General features: G+C 46.9%; 1 protein-coding gene across 3 annotated transcripts; it reads right to left on the bottom strand.

Annotated features, from left to right (window-relative positions):
* Positions 1 to 4,953: 4,953 nt before the first annotated feature.
* Positions 4,954 to 24,873, bottom strand: CIPC (CLOCK interacting pacemaker). Of its 3 annotated transcripts, XM_042990206.1 has the most exons (5): positions 24,667 to 24,873; positions 20,258 to 20,513; positions 18,120 to 18,309; positions 12,179 to 12,348; positions 4,954 to 8,629 (listed from the first exon to the last, which is right to left on the bottom strand). In XM_042990206.1, the coding sequence occupies exons 3-5, from the start codon at positions 18,253 to 18,255 to the stop codon at positions 7,736 to 7,738; spliced, it is 1,200 nt and encodes a 399-aa protein (XP_042846140.1). In that variant the 5' UTR covers positions 18,256 to 18,309; positions 20,258 to 20,513; positions 24,667 to 24,873; the 3' UTR covers positions 4,954 to 7,735. The 3 variants fall into 3 exon arrangements, with proteins under 3 accessions (XP_042846140.1, XP_042846139.1, XP_042846141.1); XM_042990205.1 differs by lacking the exon at positions 20,258 to 20,513; XM_042990207.1 differs by lacking the exons at positions 18,120 to 18,309; positions 20,258 to 20,513.
* Positions 24,874 to 25,952: the final 1,079 nt, after the last annotated feature.

Here is a 25,952-nt window from a genome sequence, read left to right as displayed (position 1 = left end):
CCAGTGTCGCTGCTTTCCCGGTGAGTCACATCTCCTGGCTCAGCTCTGAGGGCTCCAGGGCCGGGACCTCATGTGCCTTTCTGTGGGCCCTGGGCCTTCGTAAGTGTTTGGCGCTGCCAGGGCCGGGACTAGGGTGAGGCAAGTGAGGTGCCTATGGTACAGAACCTCAGAAGGTGCTCACGCTTGGGGTCACGTGAACGTTCCTGCCGGCCGCAGCTGCGAGAATGCAGTGAGAATGCGGACGCAGGTGCTATTGTGGGTGAGCTCAAAAATCTGGGAATGTGGTGACAGATGGTAACTAGACTTGTTGTGGGGATCATTTCATAATGTATAAAAATATCAAATCACTATGATTAAACCTGAAACTAACAGTATATTGTATGTCAATTATACTTTAATTAAAAAACAAAAAGTCTGAAGGTGAGTCACCAAACAGATAATCCACTTGTGAGAACTCTCTCCTAGTGTGCCTGGGCGGGTGTTGGGGTGGACTTAACTAGTATATTGTGCCTGTATCAACACTTCTGTTCTCAGTTAGTAGCTTAACGTTAAGGACCCTTGCCCTAATCGAAGGATGATAAACCCCCAGGTTATCAAAATGTTAATCTTTAAAATAAAAGTAGAAGTGAGTAGGACATATCACCTTGCCCAGATTTACACACCCAACTTTGGATCATAAGACCTAGTGAGACCCAAACCAACAAAGGGATGATGGACTTAGTTGATGGTCATTGCTACCCTCCCACTAGAATATCAGCAGAGATGATGCCTGTTTTGTTTACCACCCACAACTAGGTCAGTTCCTGGGACATAAACGTGCTGACAACTTTATGTATTTGTTACTCTGAAGTAACCATGACAATGTCTACATCAGGTAAGCTTCAGGAATCATTAAAACTTTCACAAGCAGAAATGATCAGGGTTTGAGAAAAATACAAATTTGAGGGGAGGGAGGAGCAGGAGTGACAAATCAAGTAGTGAAGACCCCAGGTTTGAGGATTTTTAAAGGTCCCCAAAGTGGGACCTGCCTCTAGGGTGGACCTGTGATGTCAGGGGCCTGCTCACTTCTGAGCCTCAGGGTCCCAGAGCCCTTTTCCTCTCAAAAACCAAAATCAAAACCAAAACATCAGCATGGCAGGCATTTACCATTGAGTGTGAGCTCCCACAATGCCCCCAGTCCTGCAGTTGGTGGGGGCCAGGAAGCCAGACCTGTCACCGTGGCCCAACCTGACTGGTACAACCAGCAACATTAGCAACTTAGTAGCTAAAGGCTTCACAGTGTAACTGATGCTTGGAAAATGCTTCAAGAATGAAAGCAGCATAGACTGTGAAGCACAAACTTCCAAATATATCTTGAGTAGACAAGGATCAACTGAAAGGCTTTTAAAAAAAAGGGTTTTCACCTTCAAGTTATTCTGGCCCTTCTCAGGCCTGCTGGAGCGTGAAAACCGTCAGTGAAAACCCCACGTCTAAACGCTGCCTTAGCTTCCCCGTCAGCTGTGGGCATCCTGGGCTGTTTGTTTTGGCGGTTCACTGCCTTTCCTCTGTGTGTTTTGCTTAAGTGAACACTCATTTGCATTTCCTGAGCAGCTCAGTAATAAGAAGCCCAGAGCCTTGCTGAAGAACAGAGGGGAGCAGGAATCAAACACTGGCTAGAGGACCGCTAGGCCTCCGGAACCAGGCCTTCCCGCATTTGTTAAATATGATGCAGGGCCCGCTGAGGGTGCAGGTTTTTTATTTTTGGGCATCTTTAAATGTCTTCTCTTCCCTTGACTTTGCAACAGATTATGCATTTGTACATGGGATGGGTAAAGACGGGTGATTGCAACCTGGCTGTCGTAGGGGTGATTCCCGTTTTGCCATCTACAGGTAGCAGCAGCTCTTGGTTTCTCAGCCTCACACCCAGCAGCTGCCGTGCTCTTAACCCCAAATGGAGGGCAGGCTCCAGGCCAAGTGCTCCTGTCTGCCCTCCAGCGGTCAAGGCTTTTGGTGGGGGGAGGGTTGCCGGAACAGTCGGCCGCCTGTTAGACTTCCACCGGAAGTAGCGAGCCCCTCCTCCAAGCCACTGCAGTTCCTTAGATAGAGTCTTTAGGAAAACTAAAGGCAGCTATTTTCACTCCTGCTCTCAAGCCACTAGGAAGGCCCGGCTCCAAACCCTAATCTTCCAAGCTGCCTGGGCCCTCACGCGGGCTGGCCTCGGGATCCTGCTTCCAATTTTCAGTCCCTTCCTTTCCTAACGGCTTCCGCCCACTCGCTGCGTTAACTTCCTGCTCCACAGGCTTTTCTCTTTCTTGCTCATCTCCTCCAGCTGCTGTAATTTGAGGCAGGAACCATACAGACTGTTCTTCCAAGCAATTCTCTAACGGTTTGCATAACTGTCCTTCCGAGAGAGAGGGAGGAAAGCCACGTGCTCTAAGAACGAGGCAGGAATTCTGAGTGGAAAAGGCCGGAGTAGTGGTCGCAGGACGCCAGGGACCCACAGAATATCTCCTTCCGGGAAGCCAGTCAAAGGCTGGGTTGATATTTGCTGTCTTCCCATTAGTTGGAAGTGAGACTTTGGTAAAAGACAGTCATAATTATTCCAAGCAAATGACAACTCGTAAGGGTGTAATGCCCTCACTTGCATTCTGCTGATGGGTTCGAGTTGCAGGACGCTGCCTGGCTCTGTGTTGCGATCTCAAAACACTTTAGAGACGCACTGTTTTGCACCTCACCAACATCTTGGGATGCCAAGCGAACAGCAAGATCACACCCTCCTAAGATAAAGGAAACTGAGGTAGCAGAGATAAAGGCTGCTTCCTACTGCCTCTTCCTCCTGCCCTTCTGATCGGGCTGCCTCCAGGAGGACCTCATCTCCACCCCTCTTCCGCGCAGATGCAAGTGATACCCAGGAGGCTGGGAACAGAATAAAGTCCTCATCAAGTACCACCTCATTTACATGGTCTATGACTATTACCTTAAAAACAATGTTAAGTCAACCTCAGACACTCCTTATAACACTCACAGAAACATCTTCCCTGGTTGGGGAGAGAGAAATCTGTACTGAAATAAAAGCTAATTGACATGCCCTCCAAAATATATGAGTTATCCTTCATTAGAGACGAAAGGAAGGAGCCGTTTGCAGATGACTGACTAGGAAGGCGGTGATTTGATTTAACCCCAAACAACTCTGCTATGGGGCTCGTAATCTCTGAGAGCAGGCTTTTATATGGTAAGTAGTGAATCCATTTTAGCTGCAACCAGGCAATCATAAGAAAGGCAAAACCAAGGCAGACCAGCAAAATGCTTCTCTTAGAGCCACACGGAAGTTAAAAATCCGACGGAACACTTTATAAAGTCATCTTATCAGAGCACTAGGGAGCTACTTTGTAGGCACCCCAGGTTTTTAAAAATCTGTTAATTTTATGGCTCACCTATAACACAGCTAGAGATCTTTTGACTGGTGAGGGCTGGGAAGAACCATGGAGAACTAGTAGTTACAATTCTTTATTATTCAGCCAGGAGTGACATCTAGAGAGGCTTAGTGACTTACCCAAAGCCACCCAGCTGATGAGTAACAGAGGGGACAGTTGCATGCAGGTCTTTAGACCCCATCACACTGGGCTACAATCTACCGTGATGCCATCCACAAGGTGGACCAAACAGATGTCCTAGGTGGACAGATATTTCCCTGTACAGGAATCAGGCCAAGGGACCAGGGCCACAAACTCAAATAACCTCACTTACCTTAGCCTCCTGAGATCCACTGTGTGTGGTCTGCCTCTCTCAGTGCCACTCAGATGCAAGGATGGCTGTCAGTTTCAGGAGGGGCCTCCTCTAGCCATCTTGACATTTCATTTAAAGGGTCGTATAGCTGTATATTTTAAAGTTACTTAGAAAATTGTGTAGGACAGAAATAATGCTCTAAGAATTAGACTCTGGCATCAACCCTCTAGGCCTTTACATGAGGATAAGCTCGTAGTTTTGCAGCGTCTTAAAAATCTGGGGAGGGACAGCTTGACTGGCCTTGGGGAACAGGGAGGAGCCGAGCGTTAGGAATGAACTCTAAGAAGCACAGAGGGAGGCTTGGAGTTGTACTTGCTAAGGACTTCTGTTGTAGGAAGAACTTCATTTCATGTGGTTTTAGTTTATCCCAGCAGGCAACTGTAGTTTTGACATTTGTGAAAGTGTCAGATCAGAAGAAGGAGGGGTGCCTGGGTGGCTCAGTTGGTTAAGCATCCGACTTCGGCTCAGGTCATGATCTCACGGTTCGTGGGTTCCAGCCCCGTGTCAGGCTCTGTGCTGACAGCTCGGAGCCTGGAGCCTGCTTCAGATTCTGTGTCTCCCTCGCTCTCTGCTCCACCCCCACTCACACTCTCTCTCTTAAAAACAAACATTAAAAAGGAAGAAAGAAACCACTGGACTGTATTCTCCTCTTACTCCTCCCAACCTACCCAATATAAACTTCTAAGATGCCAGGTAACATGGGACTTTCATATGCATTAAGATCGCCTTCATTTCCTTTTAAGTTCACACCGGTTCAGTATCTGATCCCAACATTCCCAAATGACAGGAGTACATATGTTTGAAACTTAATTCAAATACAGTTGAGCCTTGAACAACATGGGGCTGAGGGGTGCCGACCCCCCCGCAGTTGAAAATCCGCGCATCCCCCAAAACTTAAATACTAAAAGCCTACTGTTGACCAGAAGCCTTACCAGTAATAGAGTCGATTCACACCTATTTTATGTGTTATATGTATTATATACTGTATTCTTACAATTAAGTAAGCTAGAGGGAAGGAAGTGTTATTAAAACCACAAGGAAGTGACATTTGCAGCACGGTACTGTACTTATCGAAAGAAATCCGTGGGTAAGCGGGTCAGTTCAAACCCATGTTATTCAAGGGTCAAATGCACTTACTCTAGATTTTGCTTAGTATTTTTTAAGCAGTTATAAAGCAAAAAGGCCGGATAGTTTTCAAGTAAGTGACTTTTATTTTTCTCTGACATTTCACAGTCGATTTCTACAAAACTTCATACTTCCTCAAAAGAATTCACATTTGGTAAATAAATCTCTACCCTAAAGAATTCATAGCAGGAAAAACACTTCAATATATGCACAAGGGTTACTTTTCTGTTGAAGGACTCATAGTAAAGTCAGACAATACTATAATCAATAAAAAGCAACGACTGTAATAAATTACAAATGTTATTAAACTCCATTCCCATAGCCAATTCAACCAGCAGCTTTTTCTAGATGTGTTTCAACATGGCCAAAAAATCTGCCAAAAGTTCTCTTTAAGGGTTGGTCTGAACTAAGAATTGCTTCTCGCCTTCAGAAGCCAGCAGCCCTGCCACAGTAGTTCATACCAGATCAAAGCATGCTCTCTAAGACCATTCCTACTTACAGCCGTGTGCAACCAATGGAGATCTTTCTGGTCTACTCCGAGGTTCCTCCATTTGCCGATCTGGCTTCTGGCCCCAAACGTCTGGGAGCCTCAACGGACTTCTTCTTCCAAGAACTAGCTTCCCTATTTGGCTTCATCTGCTTACAGCTCCACGAGGGAAGGAACACCCATGCTAACAGCCTAGAGCGACTTCCAACACTAAGTCACACGATCAGAGAAGAGCCGGGGAGGTGCTGCTTCGCCCTGCCACTCAGCAGTGCAGATCGATGATGGCTCTCATCATCTTTTACCATAACAGGAAGGGAAATGCAAACCCTGATCTAGGAAGAAGAGTCCAAGAGGCTTATAGCTCCACAGAGGGTTTTTCTGATGGAATAAATTTGGTTCTCAGCAAGTATGTTCAGATTTTTGACACTCAGTAAGACTCATGACTGGTGCCCAGGCTTTTCTGAATCCACCTGTCTCTCTAGCTTTGCTGCCAACATATTCTGCCAAAAAGGAAGCTTCCTAGCATGGTGCGCAGAGCAGGGCTGTCGTAGTAGCACAGATTCAGGGGAGGCAAAGGGAGTGGGCCAAGAGGAGAATATTCAAAGGAGCCGAGGGTCTGCTTAAAGACACATTTGCTGGGATTTTGAAACTCTTTTTCAGGAAGTAAATGGCAGGTAATAATTCTGCACTGGATCAGGAGAGTGTAGAGATTTCACCAAGCTATTTCTAAATTGGTCAGCCATATGTAAATCATACATGGTGGACAACAAAGTGTGGGCAATCTGAAGTCTTGTCATTTCAAAACTATGTTACAGTTAACAACTACCAAGTAAATCTGAGCATTAGCTTCTGGCCTTGGTAAAACTTCAAGAACATTTTAGTGCAGAAAAGATGAAGCTGGTCATACAGAACTTCTTCTTAAGATAATTTGTACATAGATTTTTCAAGATGATTTTTCAACATTTCAAATTTCAAGATTTCAAATTTCAAAATTTCAAGATTTTTCAACATTTTTAGATGAAAGGATAAAAAGCCTGAAATGGTACTACTTAGAAATCCCATTTACCTTTAGCATGAAGCCGAAAGAATCGGGATCATCTGGAAATTCTTATCACACCCTCCATTTCTAGATGAACTTCAAATAACCAACACCACACCTCTGGCTTTGCTGCCGATATCTAATGCATGTAGGCAACACAGAAGACTCCGCCCCACATCGCTCCACGTCACTGTGACAGGCGACAAATGAAAACTTTGGGTATGAAAATAAAATCGGTATGAAGAATGGTCTCCAATATTTTGGGGACTTCTGTGTCATGACCTCAGGATGGTTTTAATTCAAAGTTTACCAAGCTTAGTAATCATTTCTTTCCTGTTTGACAAAAACAAAAGGAAAAAAAAAAGTGGCAGCAGAGGGGTTAACTTACATCCATTCTTAGGAACCACGAAGCTACCTTGGAGATTTTCATACATACAACAGGTTGCACTGTTTCAAAAGAGGGGGTGGGGGAAGCACAAATTTCCAGAATCTTCCAGCTCCCAATCAAGAGATGCTGGCCATGTCTACTTTCTTCAGAGTCTAAGTCAAAAAAAAAAAAAAAGAAAAGAAAAAAGAAAAAAAAAAGCAATTCAGCAATTATAATTCCAGATGGTACCGAATCTATTCCATACTTTAAAAATCTGAAGTATTTTGCCTACCAGTTTAAGTGAAGAGAAATCTGGCTTGGAACTAAAGTGTAAGAGTTCAATGGTGCTACCCTTCTCTCCCCTTGACTTTCCAGTTGAGGAAGACAAAGCTTCACATGATTAAGCGCCTACACCCTCGGCCCAACCTGTGCCCATGGCATTTTAGTTTTCACCCAAGTGGCACGATGCCTTGTGGAACATGAGCACACCTCGTATTTTTCTCTGTGCATAAGATATCCATGAGGATATCCACAAAGGGATCCTTATGTCACCTACTCCCTGGTTTGACAGATGTCACTCTGTGGACTCATCCCTGTCACTGTGCCCTTGATCACAGTGAGTGAGTGGGACGGTGGGAGGTGGCAGCCAGAAGAGCCCCACACAACCAGCTCGCCCGCTTTGCCCCGTGACCCATCTACCAGCCTGCAGGCTAAGTTAAGGAGGACTCGAGGACACTCCGCATCCGAGGTCCTCAGAAGAACGGAGACGTGTGTAAACTGTGCACAGACCACAGGTTAAGACAGCCAGGTCCTGGCATGTGGCTTCGTAAGTGAACTGCCAGACGGTTTAAGTTTAGAAGGAAAAGCTCTTACATAAGCTCTGGGAAACAGGAGTAGAAACCGCAAGAGTTAAAAAGAACCGCTCAAGTAACAGGGAAATACGCCTCCTGTGTTACATGTCTGGGTGGTCAGAGAACGCTTCTGGGTCGCTGCTGGCACGACTAGAGCCCGATGTTAACGATGCCTGCAGCTTGGCCCAGGCCTGAGGAGCCCTGCTCTTGGCGGCCTCTATAAACAGCTGGGTCTGCTCCTTCAGCTGGTCTAGCTCCGCCTGAGTCGCCTGGTTCTGACGAATCAACTCCTTGGTTTTCAGAGTGATCTCCAGCAGCCCGGACTTGTGCAGGACCACCAGGGTATTCTGGAAGCGCCTGTGCTTGCTCCGCCGCTGCTCCGCGAAGAGGTCGGGGCTGCGGCACAGGTGCTCCGCGGCCCACAGAGGCGAGCCGTAGCTGGCTGACAGCGGCGACAGCGGGGAGCTGCTCTCCAGGCCATGCAGAGTGCTGTCTGACGCGCAGACGGGGCTGGCGGGGGAGGCAAAGGTCAGGCTGGGGGCTTTGGCCACGTGGCTGCTGGACACGGGCTGAAGAGTCTGTGGGCTCCCGCCCGCCACCAGGGAGGGCACACCCTGCGGGGCGGAGTCCGCGGCGAGCTTGGCGCCTGGGGGTGCTGGCGCGGGGGGCCCGGGTGGCGCGGCACCAGGCTTGGTGGGCTCACTGGAAGACAAGCTCGGCCCAAGTCTCTCCGTGCAGACTTTCTTCTGCACCCCGTTTTCCCTTCTTTCTTCCGGGCTGAGGGAAAGGCCCCTTTTGCCCGGGTGGGGGGCTATTTTGGTGTAAGAATTTAGAATGGGCAAGTAGTTCCTGGAGTCCGACTTTTTCTCGCCGGCGTGACATGGGCTGACGGGAGCGGGCGCGGGCGGATGGAGGAACAGCAGCTGTGGCTGAGCCGAGATCACTTCGAAGGAGGGCTGGACGGTCCACGACTGGAGCTGGGACGAGCTGCCGCCCTGAAAACAAAGGAAAAGAGCGGCACGCTACTGTGACCTGCCGAAAGGAGAGGAGCTGCGGCCTTCTGCCGGATGCTTGTAACGATTTCAACTACAGGGCTTCCTCACATGGGGGGGGGGGGGAAGCCCTTCTAGAGAACCCAACCGGAAAAGTGGCTGGAAAATCCATCTGAGTCTGGTATCACTGGGCTGTTGTTTTTTAAGCCTACTTACGGGAACACTGAAGGAAATACCGGTTTTTATTCAAGTGCTATCACTGAGAAAAAGAAATTGTAGGTAGGTGAAGCCATGACATGGTTAAGGGCACAACTGAGGCAATTAAAATATGGGCGAGTACAACTGCCTGGCATAAGTTGAAGTGTGCTAGTCTCAAGCCTACAAATGTGTCTTCACGCCAAAGTCTGTCTTCATTTGGTTATACCTGGAACCTCTTCTACCTGAAACCGACATTTTTTTTAAACTTTTTTTTTTTTAAGTTTATTTATTTTTGGGACAGAGAGAGACAGAGCATGAACGGGGGAGGGGCAGAGAGAGAGGAAGACACAGAATCGGAAGCAGGCTCCAGGCTCTGAGCCATCAGCCCAGAGCCCGACACGGGGCTCGAACTCACGGACCGCGAGATCGTGACCTGAGCTGAAGTCGGACGCCCAACGGACTGAGCCACCCAGGCGCCCCCTGAAACCGACTTTTGATTAGAAAGTTACACGTTGTCAGGGCCCCTGTTTTTGAAGTCAGCGATGCCCCAGCAACCAGAAAGCCACTCAAGCGAACAGTGCTTACTTGGTACTTACTAGGGGTTGGCACTGTGTGTGATGGTTTCTGGGGGTGCTTCCATTTAATCTCCCTAACAACCCATGTGGTCCTTACTGTCTCCTTTCATAAATAAGAAATGGAAGCTCAGAAAGTGGAAACGGCTTGCTTTAAGCCTCCAAGCTACTAAGTGACGGAGCTAGGATTCCATCCTGGGTCTGACTCTACAACCCAGCCTAACCATTCTCTACTCTGCTTTTGTTATGTTACTCCTCAATCATACACTTTTATTCTTCAAGTACTGATCTGGATGGAAGCCTATTAAAGAAGGGCACGGCTACTCGTCTCTAATATTCAAAAGCCAGTCTACTTCCAACTTGATCCCAAAGATAGGAGTGGTGACAAGGCTAGGAAGAGAGAGAACCCGACAAAGGTTCTTATCCCTGGTGGGGTCATTTGAGTTATCTGAAGAAAGCTATGGACTGTCTTCCCACATCTGCCCACCATTTTGCACACATTTCAGCTTCTTGGATGCCTGGCTAGGAACTTGAAGCCAAATTCAACTATAGTTCATTTGTACAAAGGCTAGGATTACCTGGAGAGCCCATTCTGGGGCCCCCTTGGTGTTCAAACATAGCCGGGAGTATCTCTAAGCAATGCTAGGCCCAGCAGCCACACTTCCCTGTCAGAGATCCAAAATTAGGGGTCTTCTGAAGTAGAGGTCAGCCTAGCCCAGTCAGAAGCAAAACTTCAGGCTATCCCGCTAGTCACTCGTGCCCTAAGAATAGCCCCACAAGGCAAACGGATCCAGACAAGATCTAACTCATTGCTTTCCCAAGATAATTTCAGTGGACGGCTCTTACTGCTGCTGTATGCCCCCTGCCCTAATAGATACGTAGCTCATTTGTCCTAATTCTTAGATTTTACAATGTATTATTCACGTTGAAATCATCTGAGGAAACACAGGACAAGATTTTCAGCTTGGATAGGATCTCAGCACATTTCACATAAAGCCTCCACGTTAAAGATGAGCAAACTGAAGTCCACGGTGGTTGAGTAATTACGTGCAAAATCACATGGGCCAGCGGCAGAAATGGAATCAGACCCTCAAAAGAAAAATACCTAAAAGCAAGCAGCAATAATCAAGACATTACGCAATATGAGGAGATTTTTTTTTTAAGCGTATAATTATTTTAATTTTGGAATGTGCCAGATTCTAGCACGTACGAAAAAACAACAAAACAAAACTCCTAGACTACTCCACTAGGTCAGCCTGCCCCCTGGGCCTCCAATCTCCTGATCCAGCCCAGCAGCCATCCCGGAGGTCTTTGTCCTGAAGAATGCAGCTCTGCCGGAAAAGCCTACTCACTCCTCACCCGTGGGCTGTTCTCAGCTCTGGGAGCTGCCAGCCTCGCCTACAACAAAGAAGGCGTATAAACACAGACACAGCAGAAAGGGCTAAGGGAACAGGAGAGGAAGGCAGGGAGAAAAAGAGCCCTGGAGAAAGGAAGCCCTGAGAAGCAGGCGGCACTGGTGGGGCCTGGACAGTCTCATTTGGGCTCCATGTCACATCTTTATTTTCTCTCTTCATTTCAGTAAGGGGAACTATGCTTCCAGCTGAGATACGATCTGCCAAGTAAAAATCTTCAAATTATTTTCCCAGAGTCACTAGGTTGCCTTGTTGAAAATCAGTTTGTGTTCCTCTGTAACAACTACTAGGTAAACAGTTAAGATCTTAGGGTTTCCTGTGAGGCTCTAGCCATGTTCTTCTTCCTAAGGTGGGAAGGTCCACAACACAAAGCCAGATTTCAAACTCAAGCAGCCTCATCAACGAATGGACCCATGCGAGAACTGGTATGTTTTAGAGCAAAGGAGGGTAAGGTTAAATGTTCTTTAACAAAATTCACATGATTGAATTCTCTGTTTCAAACAATGGGTCTTAGCTTACATTGTCATCTAAATCTTCTCTTCTTTCATAGCCAGACAATAATCACACAATATGCATAGTTATATAATAAAGCCCAAAGCAGGGTATTTTTCAATGCCACAACAATGCTGTGTGGAGGCTGCTGGGATGGCCATACCCAAACCAAAGAGCTGCTTTCTCACTAATGACATGGCTTTGGGAGAACATGGAAATCGCCTCTACTTCTCAAACAAATAAATACACCTTTCATTCCTCAATTCAGGGGCAATTCAAATTAAAAAGAGATTCTTTTGTTGCTACCCTCACTTCTGTCAAACGTTAGAATGCACCAGGAAAGTGACGACAGGGGTGCCTGGGTGGCTCAGTCGGTTGAGCGTCCGACTTCGGCTCAGGTCATGATCTCACGGTCTGTGAGTTCGAGCCCCATGTCGGTCTCTGTGCTGACAGCTCGGAGCCTGGAGCCTGCTTCAGATTCTGTGTCTCCCTCTCTCTCTGCCCCTCCCCTGCTCATGCTCTGTCTCTCTCTGTCTCAAAAATAAATAAAACATTAAGAAAGTGACGACATTTCTGCTTCATTCCTTTATCTGTGACTAAAGAAAGCTGGGGTCCTTTTGGACAAACTAGGAATATAGAAATGAAGTAGGCCTGCCGTCTGGAAAATGGGAACACGTGTCATGACCGCTGTGGTCCTGTGGAAAACACTGTCAGTAGTTGAAAGGAAACATCGTCTCCCCAGGACAGAAGTGTGCATCGGTGTGGCACTGGCGGTCTACTTCTAAAATCTCTCTTGGGCAGATAGGGAGAGGCAGGGCACGCAGGAAGCTCGGGAACATTCCCGTGCAGAGACGGCAGGAGATAGTAGTCCCCCTCACCTGTTTGACCAGCACGTTCTTCATGACAACCATCGGGGACAGTGCAGGGAAGGCACTGCCTGCAGTCTTGGAGTTCTGCCTTGGCCTGTCTTCCCGGCCCCAGCCTAAGGCGCTCAGCATGTCCTCGGATTCCATCTGCTCTGCCGAGCTCAGACATTCTGAGCTCCCATCTGGTGGGCAGAAGAGTGGTCAGTTCACTTAGGATCTAGGTGAGGGGCTCTTAAGCAGACCTTCAAAGGAGTCAACAGACTTCTTAAAATGGAATAGAACATTTGTGATAGAAGTTTTTGCGAATTTTTCTGAATGGGTCTTTAGCTTTCATTGTATTCTCAATGGAATCCACAATTATCCCTCCTATCCCCAAAGATTAAGAATCCCTGCCCTAGGACAGCAGCCTTCCTTCTAACTCTGTTACAGACCAGAGCTTGCATCAGTTAGGGTGTATGTGAAAGTAAGCATCACCACCACAGGAGAAATGGGTTGAAGGCTTCAGAGTGAGAGCATTACCTTCAAGCATCTGTTGCTGAAAGGGGAACGGAGTACATGCGTGACCTGGGGCAGGAGTAAGACCTTTAGAGGCTCTGGGCACCACAAAATAGAGTTACAATAATAAAAACAAAATGAACCTGTAAACCTCCAAACTTACATCCATGCTGAAATGTAAACAGCTCCAGCCTAAGTTTTCTAATTGTACACTTCTGGGTAAGCTCATCAGAGCTGAAATTTGAAATGTGTCTTTGTTACCCACCTCCACCCAGTTAAGCACCTCTCTTGTGGGTGTCCTAAATGCATGCTGAGTGTGCCTCCTAGGGACCCTGCACAACCGGTGATAGAAAGACGCTGCTCTCTACGGTAAAGAAGATAAGGCTGCCCTACGGGAAATCCATACAAAAAAGACTTAATTAGCTACCTGCTAGAGTAAACCAAGAGATTGCTATAACCCTGCTAGTGAGGAGTCTGGGAATACACTAAATGCTCATCAAGAATCTCAGAGTAATTTGGATGAGGCAGGACCGAAATGTGACTATAATTTAAATGAGTGTAACTGTCAACACTTGCATTTAATCAGAATCTCTCGTGATGCTTTTTAGAATTTACAGATGTCGGGGTCCTCCCCTCAATCTGCTGAACTGATTTATCTGGTGCCCAGGAAGTGGATTTTCACAAAGCACAAGTAATCCAAATGTGTGCCTCTAGTTAAGAACCATGGCCAGAAGCAAAGGACCTCAGAAGCAAAATGCATACCTAGTGGATGGATCTTGGTTTCTAAATGTCACAGGTGAGTTCAATTCAAGTCTTTGGCAGTAAAAAGTACAAGATGAGCCTGGACGTCTTATTGTCCCCAAAAGCAAGGAAATGTTCAAACATAAATGCGGTCAAGTCAAAAAGACACAGGAACGATCAAGAAGGAGCTTCCACTGGCCAAACTTGGGACAACTTGAGTATCAAAAAGAACAATCATATAGGATTGACAGACTGAATTACAAAAGAATTCCAAGTATCCATAGCGATACTCAAAAAAGGAGGACAAACTCTTCTTTACAGAAGAGTGTCAGCTAATAAAATGTACAAGGAACGATAAAATCAGATCACCCTTTTTAAGCCACAAATGTAGTAACTGATTCAGCTAAGGATAATCAGTGGTGATTGTAAAAACCACTGGTCAAGAGTTTTGGGGACACAGGAGAGTCACACAGTCTCCAAGTATCATCCCATAAATTACGTTCTAATTACAAAGAGAAAAGGATACTTTTACGATAGAGAAATCTGGTACAGGCTTACACACTACCTTAAACAAGTGATCAGCCAGGGCTTCATCAAGAATAAGACAAATTTACGGGGCGCCTGGGTGGCGCAGTCGGTTAAGCGTCCGACTTCAACCAGGTCACGATCTCGCGGTCCGTGAGTTCGAGCCCCGCGTCGGGCTCTGGGCTGATGGCTCGGAGCCTGGAGCCTGTTTCCGATTCTGTGTCTCCCTCTCTCTCTGCCCCTCCCCCGTTCATGCTCTGTCTCTCTCTGTCCCAAAAATAAATAAAAAACGTTGAAAAAAAATTAAAAAAAAAAAAGAATAAGACAAATTTAGGAGTCTCATCATGTGTTGTGATGGGAAGGATGTAACATCAAAAATGTAGTACTCTGGTAAAAAGGAAATGTTTATCCTGATTCAAATAATGGGGAAAACACCAGAAAAATCCAGAGAGTGAGACATTCTACAAAACAACAGGCTATCTCATTAAAAAATGTCACTGTCATTATAGCGCCTGGGTGACTCAGTTGGTTGAGTCCGACTTTGGCTCAGGGTATGATTTCACAGTTCGTGGGTTTGAGCCCCGCGTCAGGCTCTGCACTGAGAGCCTGCTTGGGATTCTCTCACTCCCTCTCTCTCTGCCCCTCCCCTGCTCATGTTCTCTCTCAAATAAATAAAATAAACTTGAAAAAAGTGTCACTGTGATTAAAAAAGAAAACAAAGGAAAGAAGGGAAGGAAAAAAAAGGCAAGGCAAGATGAGAAAGCTGTTCTAGACTATATAAGACTAAAAAGGACAACTAAATGAAATGCCCAATCCTCAACTGCATCCTGGATCCAAAACCAACAAATACACAAAAAGACAAACAAAGGACATTATTGAGACAATGGGGAAAATCTGAATATGGACTATAGCTCATTAATAACTACATCAAGGTGAAAATTCTCGGTTATGACAATGATATTATAATTATACAGGTTATTCTTTTTGGAGATTTGTACTTAAGTAGTTACGGACAAAGGGTCAAGTGTTTGCGACTTACTTTCAAATAGTTCAGTACATAAATACATTTTTTACACATACACGTTTAGATTATATTATATATATATTTATGTGTGTGTATAAAGAGGTGTGCTTGTGTATAGAGAGAGCAATATGGCAAAATGGTATCACTCAGTGGATCTGAATGAAAGACATTTGTGACACTCACTTTTGTGTAGATTTGAAGTTTTTCAAAATACAAAGTTGGGGAAATAACTAAAATGGGAATAATTAAATATGGAAAAATAATTACAATGGGAAAAACTACCTTGGTTTTACAAATCACATCACACTCCCAGGTAACTGGAACAATAACTCCTTGAACTAACTCACTGGCACCTGGCCCAGGAGCGGCCAGAGGCATCCACTGGGGCCATTTTCGGGGGCATAATGAGTTAGATTATTTTTAATATCATCTTGTATCTGAACAACTCAATGCTTCTGAAAGCACTTCTACATAGACAATAAGGAAACTATCAGAAAAACTATGCCCCAGACTTTGGGACATACTACCGAACAACCGGCCTGACGAGGTTGAGGTTGTCGAACGGTATCCTGAAATGTCAACATATTGGGAATAACAGGTGATAGGATTATGGAGAATGTTTCGTTTCTTCTTTACATGTTCCTAAATTTCTAAGCTTCCTCAATGAGCATGCATTACCTTCACAGTAAGAAAAAAGGACGAAAAACAAACATGATAATAAAAGTAAGAGGTATTAGGCCTACGATGTTTCCCAAACCAGTCTGATCACAGAAATCACCAGAAACACTTGTAAAAAAATAAAATAAAATCCACCTTTCCTGAAGGCCCTCCCCCAGACCCTTGCTATCACAATCTCCAGGAGAGGGGTCTGGTGATCAGTATTTTTTTTTTTTTTTTCCTCTCTCACAGCCCCGAGAAAATGAACCCTGTCCACCAGGAACCATGATCTTGGACTTCTCCCCTCCAGAACTGTGAGACAATAAATTTGTTTTCTGAGCCGCCCAATTTATGACACTCTGTTGTGGCAGTCCTAGCAAACTCATACATTATCCTAACCAACAGAAGTCTGGCTGGAGTAACCTCAGCTTAATACAGGACAATATTCTTACCATCCAGATAACAGGAACTACACACATTTCCAGGAGCCCACCCAAACTTCCACCGTAAGCTTAGCCCATTCCCTGATCAGCAGCTTTGGCCAAAGCTCAGTATGTATGGAATGCCAAAGCAATGGAACCTTCTGACTGTCCTATGGAAGTACAACTTTATCACACAGCAGCGTGTTAGTCACACCAAATGTAGGTTTATTTTAGTCCCCACACAGAATATTTGCATTCCAGTGTCGCAACTGTGAGCATCCCAGCCAAAGTGTATTCCCCATTACTGACTACTCCTAATCAATCACTGAGTGAATAAATGATAAATGAGGTGGATTTGGCTGACACTGACCTAAAGAATTTCACCAGAGCTTTCCAGAATACTGGGCAATGGTGTCGAAAGGTAGGGCCTCTGGAAACACATGTCCCTGGATTCAAATCCCAGCTCTACCACTGACCAGTTGCACCATCCTGGAAATTATGTAATCTTTCTATGCCTCAGTTTCCTCATCTGTAAAATGGAGAACATAATACTTTCTCACAGGATAGTTATTATGATTTATTGTACGTGAACTGTGATCTATGCAGTGATGGGCTGCAGCTGGTTCTTACCGGCTCATAAGGACTGGTGGTATACATCTTTTCTAGTTCCCCAAATCCTCCCATCCCCACATTCAGTAACATCTTATTAGTAGCCTGAAATTAATTGGTCCTGGTGAGAGTACATACATCATGGAAACTGGCAAACATTATTCATCAGGGCCAGCCATTGGTTATATAGAACTTCTATGGTAAATTCTACATAAATGTTAACGTCATTATCATTACTCAGGAGGTACACCGATTCCCTTGTGAGTCTGAGAAGGCATGCTGCTAATTAAATAAATAACACTGATGAAATTCCTTCAGCAATTGATTACCTCAGGGGAATCAGTATATACCTGGGTGGTGGTGACTGGTATTTTTAACAAGAACCTCAGATGAGCCTTGTGATGAGTCAAGCTTGGGAAACAATGCTGAGAGAGAAGAAAAACCCAAAGGGCTATAAGCTGGCCCTCCCTTCACTGGACTGTCCCTATTCTAGTCCTTCGATTGGCTGGTGCTCTGTTCCTCTCTGAGCAACTGTCTATTTATAATTTGGCTTCTCGTGCAGCATGCCTACAGGCAGAAAACATACCCCTCTAGGGATGAGAGAGTTCTAATTTTCCTAACAGCTGCATTTCTCACTATAAATTAATAAATCAACAAGATGGATTGATAAGTCTCTGTGAAGCTGGATAACATAAATCTTCCTCTCGGGGAGGGCTCTGCTCTCAGGATGCTGACCCAGCCAGAATCCCCTGGCTTCATCTCTCTGCATCCTCTGCACCAAAAATGTTGACCCCAGAGCCATACTGAAGTCACTGAAACACTCAAATGTGGAAACAGAAGTGCCGGGCACAAAATTAAATGATTCACTGCATATGCAGCTAGCCCTTTCAGATAAGGTTTGAAACAAACTAATGAGGAAAACCGTTCTACTTTCTTGTCTCTAGTAGATTCTCAAGTTTGGAACTGAGGCTCTCCAAGCCCAAATACAAACGCACAGGTACTGGCAGGGATGGGTTGTGGCGGGGAAATGTTTTTAAACACAGCAAATTACTTTCTTGGTAAAAACAGCTGTCTTAAATCACATACTACTCCTGTTTCGTTTGCTACATGGAGACAGCATGCAGCAGTACTTTTTTCCCAGCAATGTAGCTGTTCCTATGAAAAAGGAGCTCAGACAACAGAATTGCCAGTATTTAAATATTTTTTTTCCACTAACTTTGCAACGGCTGGAAATGTAAGGTTTAAAGTTGAGAGTCTGCACTGGAAAAAGATGTCAGATCATTCCTTCAGAACTAACCCCAGTGACTCTGCTGGGTAAGTGGCCCACCAGGTGGCACCAGAATTACCATTTTAAGAGATCAGAGAGTTATTTATCTTGTACATGAAAGCTTCCCACCTTTATCACACAAATGAGTTCTAGGGAGGGCGTTTTTCAGGCAAATCATTCATCACAATGTGGAAGGAATAAGGTATTTTTAACCTGAAAATCCAGAGTCCTTATCTGACTCAGCAGCTGCCATGCCGTGCTGACGAGCCACTTTCTTCATCTCTGTGCCTTTGCCCAGTTTGGCCGAGAGTCTTCTGGGGCTCTCTCTGGGTGGGTTTTTCCTCTCCATGTTTTACCGGGCTAGAAGTGGATTCATCAAGTCCTGTCTTTCATCTGGATTGCCCTGTGAGACACAACAATTACATAAGAAGACACTGCCTGGAGAGCTGAAACAGGTGATCCAAACGGTGAGGAAAGGAAGGGCAAAGAACACTGGCCTCGCCCACTTCCTCTGTATTTTCCCAGAGGTCTCAGCTTACAAAGGCTTCAAGTTTGCTAAACACTAGAACGATTTCCACCCAAAAGAAGGTTCACTGTCCTCTCCTGCCCTCAAATTCCATTACGAATTCAGGGCACACAAACCACACTCAGTGGAAGCTTTGTAAACTGTGAACAAAGGCACACTTGATTAGGCTTTTTGGAAGGGGCAACTCCCCCTGCTCCCTGAGGGAGTGAGGAGAGGTAATGCCCACCTCGGACAAGGCTTGCTTTCCCAGCGTGCACTGGCGGGCTCTGGACTGCCACCTCCCGTAACACAGTTGCTCAAATGAACCTTTCACTTCTTTGGGTGAGGTACTAAACAGAGTAAACACAGCTCCTCATACAAGCTACATACAAGAACTTTTCTGCACAAAAGTAAGATCATATATAACCGTGCTTCGATTCTACACAAGTCCACACACGACATTATTGCTGTTAATGTCCTCCTCGGTTGCTATTCCATTTTACAGAGAAGGAAGGTGAGGCTCAGCTAAGTTACACTCAGTCGTTTAGAAATACTTAGCAGGTGCCCACTATGAAGCAGGCATTGGGCTAGGACCAGTACAAAGTGAATAGAACAGACATGGTCTCTACCTTCCTGGAGCTTGCGGTCTAAATAGCCAGCCAGACATTAATCAACCAATTCCACAATTACTTAATTACTATTTGATAACAGCTATGAAAGGGAGGGGCTGACAGTCTGAGGGGACTGGGCAAAAGAAGGCTTTCCTGAGGAAGTGACATGTAGCCCAGGATCTGGAGAAGCCAGGGAAAGGGGGCTGGGTGGGGTGTAGAAGTGAGAATGCCCTAAAGGTGCAAAGAGTCTGACACATTCAAAGAGTTGAGAGGCCAGGGAGGCCAGAGCACAGTGAATGGGGGGGGGGGGGGGGGGGGAGGTTGAAGGCCATGCACTTGTGCCTCAAGGGATTGGTGAGGGCCAGACAGGCAGTGCCTTATGACCCATAATCAGGTCAGCATCTTAAAAGCATTTTGGATGCTGAACTGAGATTCAAGTGGAGAGAGGCAAGAGAGGTGCTGAGGTCATTCGGATACTGCCCCGGTAGCCAGGTGGATTAAAGTGGTGGCAATGGAAATGGAGAGAAGTGAACAGACCGGAGACGTATGCGGGAGTAAGACTTGGGGCTTGGTGACTGCATGTTGGGGGTGTAGATGGTGGTACCACTTCCTAAGCTAAGCAGCCCAAGAAGAGCACGAAAGAGATTGGGTGGGGTGGCTAGGCTGTTCCAGTCTTGGTCACATAGAGTAGTGGCTGTGGGCCATCCAGGTGGAGATGCCGGGTGGGCTGTCACATGCACAAGTAGGAGCCCCGAAAAGCTGAAGAAGCCTACGCTTGCCCCACTGACACACAACTGGTCCACAGCAGACCTAGAACTTGGCTAACAGTGCAAAGAATGAGACAAATGAGCCCTTCAAAGGGCTGGCAGAGGCTGGGAACATTCCAGATATTTTAACAAGGCCGTCCGAGTCCCCACAGAATGGCAGGGGTGAGGATGGCACGAGAGGAATACACAAAGGATACTTCAGGGATAAAGAGAATGGGGAAAACGACAATAACAATGAAAACTGGGGAGGTGCTATGGTCTGAATGTTTGTGTCCCCCCAGAATTCCTATGTTGCAATTCTGACCCCCAAAGAGGATGGTATTAGGAGGCAGGGCCTTTGGGAGCTGCTTACATCATGGAGGTGGACACTCACGAATGGGATTATAAAGGAGGCTCCGGAGAGATCCCTTTCCCCTTCCACCACATGAGGACAGTGAAACAGACTGTGACCCGGAAGAGGGCCCTCACCTGAGTGTGCCGGCACCCTGATCTTGGACTTCGAGCCTCTAGAACTGTGAGAAATACGTCTTTGTTGTTTAAAAGCTACCCAGTCTGTGGTATTTCGTTACTGCAGCATGAAAGAGATGGAAACAATGCCTGGTGAAGTTTTAATTCACAGTCCATTTGCCCTTCTGAGCGGAGAGAGACACAAGCTCCATGCCAAAGGGCACTGTATCTGGAATACCCCGAAACGCCAGGCCTGAATGCTTCTCTAGCAGAGGATCTAGTGAAGAAGCAGAGGAGCAATTCAGGATAAAAATTAAAAACAAAGGTATTTACAAGCATCCTTGAGCAACCCTCTTGCTCATACTTTTGCATACAGAGTGGACTGAAGGGAACACATCTGAATGAGACTAAATTTTATTTAAAAAAATTGTTTTTAAGTTTATGTATTTATTTTTGAGAGAAAGAGACTCTGAGAGGCAGAGAGAGAGAGAGAGAGAATCCCAAGCAAGCTCTATGCTGTCAGCTCGGAGCCCAGTGAAGGGGTAGATCTCATGAACCCTGAGATCGTGACCTGAACCAAAATCAAGAGTCAGGACTCTTAATCGACTGAGCCATCCAGGCACCCCTGAATGAGGCTGAATTTTAAACACGACTACAAGTAAAAAGTATTTTGTACCATAGCTAACTCATGTAAAGGGACTGGCTTCCCCATTCAACCCATGTCAAACTAAGCACTCTTCCACAGGTCCCAAGTTAAGTCCTATGAACGTAAAAGATAAAACAATGGCCCCCGCCCATCTCGCATAGCACCATCTTGCAAAGCAATGTCTCTATTGGGTGGCTATGAAATTTGACAGCATGAATAATCCAGTTTAAAAAGTAAACCAAAATGTAAAACTGTATTTCTAATTAAATCAGGATCCTTTTGTATGGAACCCAACAAATGTGCAGTTTCTTTTCCCTGAAATAATACCATCCAAAAGTGAATAGGAAGCTTCTTCAAAAGGGAAGTAGATATAGCTTGTGGATGGGCAATCACTTATTCAGGCCTGACTTACTTTCTTACTTATTATTACAGGGCCTGCACGAGAGCTGGTTAGGAGCAGAAAGAGGGAGAATCCCAAGCAGGTTCCATGCCCAGCGCAGAGCCCAATTTGGGGCCTGGTCCTACAACCAGGAGACCTTGACTGAGCCACCCAGGCGACCCCAGGTATTTTAGATAAAGCATCCCAATTTAGTCTACAATCCTTTCGACAATGAAAAAAAAAATGACTATTATTAAAGTGTAGCCAATACAGCTACAGAAGATACACAGGAGGGGCACCTGGGTGGCTCAGTAGGTTAAGTGTCTGACTTCAGCTCAGGTCATGATCTCCCGATTCTTTAGTTCGAGCCCCGCATTGGGCTCTGTGCTGACAGCTTAGAGACTGGAGCCTACTTTGGATTCTGTGTCTCCCTCTCTCTGCTCCTCCCCTGCTCATGCTCTGTCTCTGTCTCAAAAATAAACATTAAAAAAAAAAAGATACATAGGAATTTTCTGGCTCATTGGAAATGTGCAGGACAATACTAATTGTGGAATCAAAACACAAATGTTGAAATAGGTTAAAAGAGAACAGATGCAAAAATACTAAGTCTTAGAGAATGAGTGGTCGTTGGAAATAATGCATAATCCACTTTAGAATAGCAAATTGAGGGGTGCCGGGGTGGCTCAGTCGGTTAAGCATCCAACTCTTGATCTCAGCTCAGGTCATGATCTCATGGTCTGTGAGATCAAGCCCGGAGTTGGGCTCGGTGCTGACAGCATGAAGACTGTTTGGGTTTCTCTCTCTCCCCCGCCCCTCCTACCCTTCTCCAGTTTGTGCACATGTGTGCACTTTGCTCTCTCTCTCAAAATCAATAAATAAACTTAAAAAACCAAAAAGAATAGCCATCGACTACTTTGGATGTGAAAGTGACTAAAAGTATGAAAGCCTCTGCCCTAAGTAATGTTCTGCCTTAGGGTCTTAGGAAAGTTCAAGCGGGATGGACAATGAAAGGTTACATCATCCCACCTTGACCTCTCTTCTCTGCGAGGAAACGTTACTTCCCTCCTGAGAGTGGCACCAGGGACATCAATTAGCCAGTGAACAACAGACCCACTCATACACAGCACCACGAGGCCCTCAGCAGGAGAGAAGCACACAGAGTAATGGCATTTACTACCGCTGTTGTCAAACCCAGGGCCACGCAAATGGCAGTCTGAAAACCTTAAGATTCTTTTTCCTCCTCAATATTATTTTACCACAAAGTCAGGTGCTCATAAGCTGACTAGCAGTCAAAAATAGGTTACTAAGCCCTTACCCACCATGCCGTCCCCTGCTTCCTGGCACTGACTGGAAACCACGAATGCTGCTTTACAAACATCTGAGATCCTCACGTGCCGGACTCCGCACTGAAAGGACTCCAACCTAAGTTCCCCGGATTGTCAGAATGGACCCTAATCGAACCTTTGGTAACTGCGTATGTAACATATTATCCAAATAGTTCCCAGACAGAATAGTACACATAAAACTCATAAGGGAAAGTGAATCGATAAAATACATAAATTGATATAAATAGGTGTATAAGATAAAACTCTAACAAGTGTGCCATAGCACTTCTATTTTTATACCTCTTACATTGGAGTCTAGTTATTTGTCTCCTCAACCTCAAGAGTTGTTTTTTTCATCTTTGCAACTTCAGCCCCACCCCCCTCCCATTAATGTGTGAGGTACTCAACAGAATAAAACATTCCAACAAACCTTCCATCCTGCTGAGTCTTGCGGACAGCCTAGCAGCTTAGCTGTCACTGAAATACCTGAACAGCTTGAATGAAGGTCAAGACTGTGCATCTCCAAACACCGTGGTCACCTCAAGACCTACCTTCCAGACCCAACTTCCTTATTCTAAGGTGAAGCCTTAGGAAAAAATCCACCAACCAAATTAAAAGGTTGTCTAATCCACAAACAATCTTTATGGAGATTTAGGCTTATGATAAAAAGGAGACCCAATGTTTACAAGGATTTGAAATGCTGCTCTTGGGTCTTTCCTTTTATAGACACCTGGCAACTTTCCCAAGAGCTCAAGTTCCCTTTAAAATGTGTCACGTGCATAGCATGCGTGCATGGACAGAGGTGTGAGGTGAAAGCCCAGAGGCTTAAATACAAAAAAGGACAAGGCCATAGAAAACTAAGACCTTACCACCCCAAAAATCATGAGTAATCCCAGTTAGAATTATAAATACATTACTAGCTTTTCTTTTGAGGTTTGTTTTCTTTTGGTCTCCAAAGATACCATTCTGGGGAAATGTCTATGTGTTTTAACAGGGGGCTGTGGGGGACCAACGCATCTACCTAAATCTCGAATATTCATTTTCCCCTTGGCATCCATTTCCATTCTCCAACTTGGCTGCAAATTTATGTCAAAGATCCTGAACCCCAATTCCATACAATGTCCTCTGTTTGGAACCAGATATGGCTCACTCCATCTCCTCCTTCAAAGAGGAGATGAGATTAGAGAATTTCTCCAAATCCCCTGCTTCCAGAAGGGTTCACAGTAACAGTGCCCACCTCCCCATTCGCACCAGCCCACGCTGCATCTGTGCCAGACAGCAGGAGCACCCTCCAGGCATCCAACAGCCTGCCAGCTCAGCAGGGCAGAACTGGGCAGACCCTAGGACTGTGCTGTGACTGGCATACCACCAGGCTCCCAGGGCAAACGCCCAGGCAATGCATACTGCCAGGACTTGGGCAATAACACGGAGTCTGGCTGCGGCCTGTGCCCTGGGCCTGGATCAGCGCTCCCCGAAACCCACCCACTAACTTCTTACTTGGCAACACCCACCTTCTCCTCTACCTCCCCACCCCCTGGCACCATACCTGGCAAGCTGGCCACCCAGGGGAAATAACCAGCCAAGTGGGTGACAGCACACCTGCGTCCCGGGCCCAGGACCGGGCACTGTGTCCACCCCCAAACTGGAGGCCCAGGACTCTCACCGGCTCACCAGCCTCGCGCCCACTCACCTGCCCATTCCCTGCCCCTCTGCTCACAGCTCTGCAGGCCTGCAGGCTCTCCGCCCGCTGCCCAGACTCTCAGCAGGGTTAGACGGGGGCCCACCCTTCCTGAGTGCGTACCCAACTCGTTCCCCACACAAACCCTCTCCCCACACACAGCCTCTAGGCACCTGCGATCCCCTCTCCCACGCAGCTTCGCCCCTCGCAGCAAAAGCACCAACTATAAGCGGAACAGCCGCACCGCCTCCCGCTCCCACCATTTGGCCCTCCAGTCCCCTGAAAGTCCGGGTGCTCTCTCTTGCCTACGTCGCTCCCCTTCTCTCTCTCCTACTCCTGCCTCCTCTCCCCACGCACCCCGCGCAAACCCTCTGCCCCCGAGCCCAGCCCTCCCTCTCTCACCTAGGGCCGAGGTCGCCTCTCCACGACCGGACCCGCGGGTCAGGTGGCGCATGCGCGAGCCCGGCCCCGCGGCTCCATGACAACCCCGTCGTCGCCCAGTCTCAAGCTACCCCTCCACCTCCCGCCCATTTCTCCTCCCCGCGCCTCCTCGGCTGAATTCTCCAGCCACGTGACTCGGCTCGGAGGACCCGGCACCATGGAGACTGTCGGCGGTACTCCTAGAAGGGCCCTTCGCCGGAAGGCGAGGCCGGCACCCCTCTCCGAGGGCCGCGGACGTCCCTAAGAGGCCTGCGCGCTCTCCGAGGAAGGCGGGCGTCTCTATGGTTGATTCTGCGCGTTCGCCGCCATCTTGTACAGGGGACCTTGAACGAGGAGCCGCGGGGGCACTGCTTTGAGGCGGGGTTTGGAGGAGCGGCGGGTGGGCGGGCTTCTAGCAGACAGCAGGTGGCGTGATTCTCCTGTGGGAGCCGGTGGAGATTGGCCAGGGGGAACTGGCTCTCTCGGTGTGTACGCGGGGACACCCTTAGGGTTGGGGACCGGGACCCGCCGGGTGACGTGCACGTGAGGCGGAGGCGGTGGCGTCAGGCGTGGGAGGAGGGGTTGCCACCCTTGCAGACGTCTGGGCCCGGCGGAGGCGTGTCTGAGAGCCCCGCGCGCGCGCTGCTCACGTTTTTGCCACGCCTGCCGCGGCGGTTGGCTTGCGTTCCAGTCTCCCTCCAGAGACAGGCCTCCACGAGGCAGGGACGCAATCAGTATTTCTGTTGGATGGTTTCATGTCATTTGACGTCTGAGTCCCTGTGTCTGGTGCTACTGTCCGAGCTCCCGGGTTGTATATGGGTACAGGCTCTCCTGCCAGCTTTTGGTGAAGTGCCACAATGAGCACACGTGTAACACCTAAAGAAAAAAAAAGGGGGAGGGGGGTTGGGATCGGTTCTCTTGCGTCAGATCAGTGAGGGTTACTAATTAGAAAAAAAAATCATTCTCAAAAGAAAGAAAGAAAAACATTCCTTCTCAGGTGGATTTAAAGAGACAGGTGGAGGCAAGTTCTAGAGCTGTCCGCTAGGGTAGCCACTAATGACTAGGGGACATTAAGCTAGCCACATTTCAAACCGCCAATGGCCACATGTAACGAATGGCTACCTCATTGGACAGCGCAGATTATACCTCATTGCCAGCATTACAGAAAGTTGTATTCAGCGCCGCTGATCTAGATCCCGGGACGGGGAAATCGCCCTGTGTTGGTAATCCAAGCCTTTGTAAGCGCTGCTAGGTCATGGTTAATCACG

This window comes from Panthera tigris, chromosome B3 (assembly GCF_018350195.1).
Source record: "Panthera tigris isolate Pti1 chromosome B3, P.tigris_Pti1_mat1.1, whole genome shotgun sequence".
In the NCBI taxonomy this organism is placed as follows: Eukaryota; Metazoa; Chordata; class Mammalia; order Carnivora; family Felidae; genus Panthera; species Panthera tigris.
Note: the sequence above shows the minus strand (reverse complement) of the source record. Positions and strands in the feature narration are given on the sequence as shown.